The sequence below is a fragment of the Microtus pennsylvanicus genome, chromosome 1, assembly GCF_037038515.1.
Source record: "Microtus pennsylvanicus isolate mMicPen1 chromosome 1, mMicPen1.hap1, whole genome shotgun sequence".
Lineage (NCBI taxonomy): Eukaryota > Metazoa > Chordata > Mammalia > Rodentia > Cricetidae > Microtus > Microtus pennsylvanicus.
In genome coordinates, this window is record NC_134579.1 from 221,673,411 (window position 1) to 221,678,016 (window position 4,606).

The following is a 4,606-nucleotide window of genomic DNA, read 5'->3' on the forward strand; positions in this document are numbered from 1 at the left end:
GAAACAATATAAGAGCCAGTGGACCCAGGAGACTACTGTGAGATTGTGTCTTCCAGTAAAATCAGAAGCTACACACATAGTTCCAAAGATATATGAAAGGAATACATTTTGGATAAAGGAAATGGAAGGAAAAATATTGTAATTATATTACAATCTTAAAATTATAATTAAAAAACAAAAAAGAACAGGTTGTAATTTTTTCAGTTGGAATTTGATATAAATTCTTATCACCCTAGTTCCAGGACAGGAACCAAAAGCTACAGAGAAACCCTGTCTCAAAAATAAAAAAAAAATATTCTTATCACCATATAATTTTTGTTGTACATTTCCCATTTCAGAAACGAAAGAATGTCTTCCAAATTATTGTATCTTGTTTTATATATGAAATTACATTCTGTATTGAAAATTTCTCTATAGAGGAAAGACAGTTTCTATATATTCATATAATGTATTGAAAAAGTAGACATGTTAATAGTATTTTATTAAAATAAGAGGAAACACACATAGACCATTATTATTTATTCAAGTCATTTTCTTAATTTCATGACATAAGGCTTTGGTTCCTAAAAATAATTAATTTCTTCATGGCATCCTTCACTTCCTTATTCCTTAAGCTGTAGATCAAAGGGTTCAACATAGGGATGATCACTGTATAGAAGACAGAAGCCATTTTGTCTGTGTCTAGAGAGTGGTTAGAACTGGGCTGCAAGTACATAAAGATGAGAGTTCCATAAAAAATGGTTACTGCCAACATGTGGGAACCACATGTGGAGAAAGCCTTGCGTCTTCCCTCAGCTGAGCGCATCCTCAGGATGGCAGAAATAATGAATGTATAGGAAATAAATACAATGAGCAGAGAGGATATGAACATGATGCCAGCACAGGCAAAGATCCATAGCTGTTTAGAGTGAGTGTCTGAACAAGTTAGCCTGAGGAGAGGCATGTCATCACAGTAGAAGTGATTGATGATATTGGAATGGCAATAGCAGAGGCGAAAGGTGAGGATGGCGTGAAACAGGGCTACCAGGAAGCTGTAGCAGTAGGGTGCAGCTACAAGCTGAAGGCAAATCCCTGGGGACATTAGGACCATATAGAGTAGAGGGTTACAAATGGCCACATACCTGTCATAGGCCATGGAAGCCAATAGCAGACACTCAGCTGTCATGAAGGCTAGGAAACAGCCTAACTGTGCAGCACATGCATTGAAGGATATCACATTTTTTTGATACAAGAAATTCCCAAGCATCTTGGGTGTGATGACAGAGGAGTAGCAGAAATCAACAAAAGCCAAGTTGCTGAGGAAGAAGTACATGGGTGTGTTGAGTCTTGAATCTGTTTTAATGACTAAAATCAAACCCAAGTTGCCAACTGTCGTGAAAAGATAGATGGCTAAGAATACCACAAAGAGGGGCATCTTTAGCTCTTGGCGATCTGTGAGGCCCACAAGAATGAACTCTGTCACCTGGGTGCAGTTTATCTGAGTCATGAGTCTTCACAAAATCTGTGTGCAAATCAATAGAAAAAAGGTGACCAACATTTTGACAAGAATATCTTCTCTTAATGTAGTGAAACACCATTGTATTATTAACATGAAAGTAATAGCTGAATTGGAAAATGATTAAACCTTTTGGAGTCAGAGCAAGAGATGATTACGAGGAGGTATTTTCTTAGAGATATTTCTTTCAGTCTAAATTGAAAATAAGATAATAGCCAGTCTACTACTTCAATCTTTTCCTGAAGTTGCTACTTATTATTTAAAGCTCAACATTAATTCTTTGGACATGTAAAACAAATCAGAAGATGTTGACATTGATAAAATAAAAAATGAATGTAACCTAAGGGAATCACCATTTCTATATAAAATAAACTACATTTTGCTCCCATAAAAAAACACACGAAATTCTCTTCTTACCTCTATATCTAGTATATACTCTACAGAAATCATCATAGTTTATTACATGATAGGAGTCAAAGTGACTCTATGTTTTCTCAAAATGACAAAGGGAACTTTAGTTGATTGTCCAAAAACAGACTTGGCAAGCCTAGCTTAGGCTTGGAGTCACTTCCTGGAAGGACTAAGAACTGTACTCTCTCAGAAATTGATTCTTTCCCTTGGGTTGTGGTTAACAGTCCTAAGGTGATTGTGTCTGAAGTATCCTCTGTTCTCTTTGACAACTTATCTAAATTAGCTCTCTGTTGACCTTGGCCCATTCCTCCCTCTGCAGATAGTACACAGGCTGCTGGACTGGGACTGATGGAGCATGTGATCAAACCGGACTCTTTGAATGTGTTGGACAAGGAGGGCTGACTGAGAAGCCAAGGACAATGGCACTGGGTTTTGATCCTATAGCATGTACTGGCTTTGTGGGAGCCTAGTCTGTTTGGATGCTTACCTTCCTAGACCTGGATGGAAGGGGGAGAACCTTGGACTTCCCACGGGGCAGGGAACCCTGACTGCTCTTTGGACTGGAGTAGGAGGGGGAAGGGGATGGGGAGAGGGGGAGAGAAATGGGAGGAGGGGAGGAGTTGGAAATTTTTAAGTAAAAATAAATAAATAAAAATAAATAATAAAAAATATTCTGTCAGATACTTTAGGTCTTAGCCAAAGTAAGTTGCCCCAATATTGCAAATGAGACTTTTCGTGATTGCCTGGCTAGCTCAGTCTGTAGAGCATGAGACTCTTAATCTCAGAATTGTGGATTCAAGCCCCATATTGGACACCAAAATGTAGGTAAGTTATTTGATTGCGGATAAAACTCACAGTAAGGGAAGAGATCCATGGTCCTCTCTGGGTGCTGGAAGCTAGGAACCAAATTCAATTAAAAAAGGGGTCATGCATGGTTTTGGTATCTCAGACCACATGCAAATAGGCCAGTAGGAGTTCCCACAACATAGAAATGGTTATCAATCTTCAATTTAAAAAACATTTCCAAATAAAAAAAATATATACTTTAGCTTGTATATCTGCTTGATGGTGACATGAGGTTTATAATCTGGGCAGTGGTAGTGCATGCCTTTAATCCCAGCACTCAGGAGACAGAGGCAGGCGGATCTCTGTTGTTTTTAGGCCAGCCTGGTCAACAAGGTGAGTTACAGGACAGCCAAAGCTACACAGAGAAACCCTATCTTGAAAAACCAAAAAAAAAAAAAAAAAAGAGAGAAAAAAAACAGAACAAAAACCAAACCAAACAAAACAAAAAGCTGTCACAGAATGTGAAAATATTCAAAGTTATACCTCATATATAGAGATGCGACTGTCTAAATCTTGAAAGATTACTGACTCTTGTTTTTCTTTGCTAAACATATTTCAAGAAAAGCACAGCATATTCACGTTCTCATAGAATTTCATTGGGTATGTTTAGCTCTTCTCATTTTTCCACCCAAGGTCTGTCATTCTTGCTATCAACTGTAGGAACACAAACATGCATGGCTTCCCTTTAGCCATTTTCTGGTTTCTTGGGATAATTTATTTTACTGCTTTTCTGAAATAGTGTGTCATGATTCCTTATACCCAGAACTTCCACCAACTGTTTTGCACTTATAGTCCTGTGCAAAAAAATATGCATGCACATATACTTACAAAATTGTATATGCATTTGCTTGAACATCATGCATCTTTTAGTACTAAATCAAAGTCACGAGAAACTCTATCCTCCTCAGCGAAAGTGTTACAAATGACTTGTCTTTTCCTAGCATTTATACAACACAAATGTTGAGTACTTCCTCAGAAAATGCATATAAGTTAGACAAATCTCTGATCTTGTCTACACCAGTGGACGTTCTTGGTACTCTAAGTCTGTCACACAATAGATAGTTCATTTTTTGAATTACTTAGCATGTTTTTAGAATTATAATATTATATCATTTCTCATTTCCATTTCGTCTGTCTAATACCTCCTATATAACTCTGCTTGCTCTTGTTCAAATTCATGGCCTCTCTTTTAATTAATTACTTTTTTATATACATATAATTATACATTTATATTCCAAAATACACAAAACAACCTCCTTAGTTTGCATAACGTGATTTATACATATATTTTCATGGCTGACTGTTTAGTATTGGACAACCAATTTGTGTAACATTTCCTGGGAAGACTATGTTTCCCACTATCAAAATTATTTAGGCTTCTGTACTTTTATTTTTTGTGGACTGAGGCCTTGGTGACTTTCCTTTGTCTGCACTGATGTATTTTTTATCATTATAGGTATCAAAAGACAGAATTTCAAAACCTCAAGAAGTGAGGTTTTGACATAGATTAGAATCTTTCCTTTGGGTGTCTAGTCTTTTCGAAATAACTTAATGGATTTTAGACTTTTCAAATACTTCTCCACCAAAATCTAATTATATATTCTATAGACTATGAAATATATTAAAGTAAATTAAAATAATACAATAATAAAATATTTTGCTTTATTTCAGAAAATGTTACCTAAAATTTTTCAGTCTAAAGATCTTTATGGTCTTCAATTTTAAAATACATATTTGTCACTAATGTCAAAACCTGTTTACTGAACTTACTTGGAAAACCTGAGTTCTATTTCTTCTGCACGTAATGCTTGAACAGCAACAAACTATGGACTTTTATCAGTGAAACTATCCCAA

At 36.0% G+C, this 4,606-nt stretch overlaps 1 protein-coding gene across 1 annotated transcript; it reads right to left on the reverse strand.

Annotated features, from left to right (window-relative positions):
- Positions 1-541: 541 nt before the first annotated feature.
- Positions 542-1,486, reverse strand: LOC142842643 (olfactory receptor 8U9). Its single transcript, XM_075959333.1, has one exon. It carries the CDS (start codon positions 1,484-1,486, stop codon positions 542-544), a length of 945 nt encoding a protein of 314 aa, XP_075815448.1.
- Between the last annotated feature and the right edge of the window lie 3,120 nt (positions 1,487-4,606).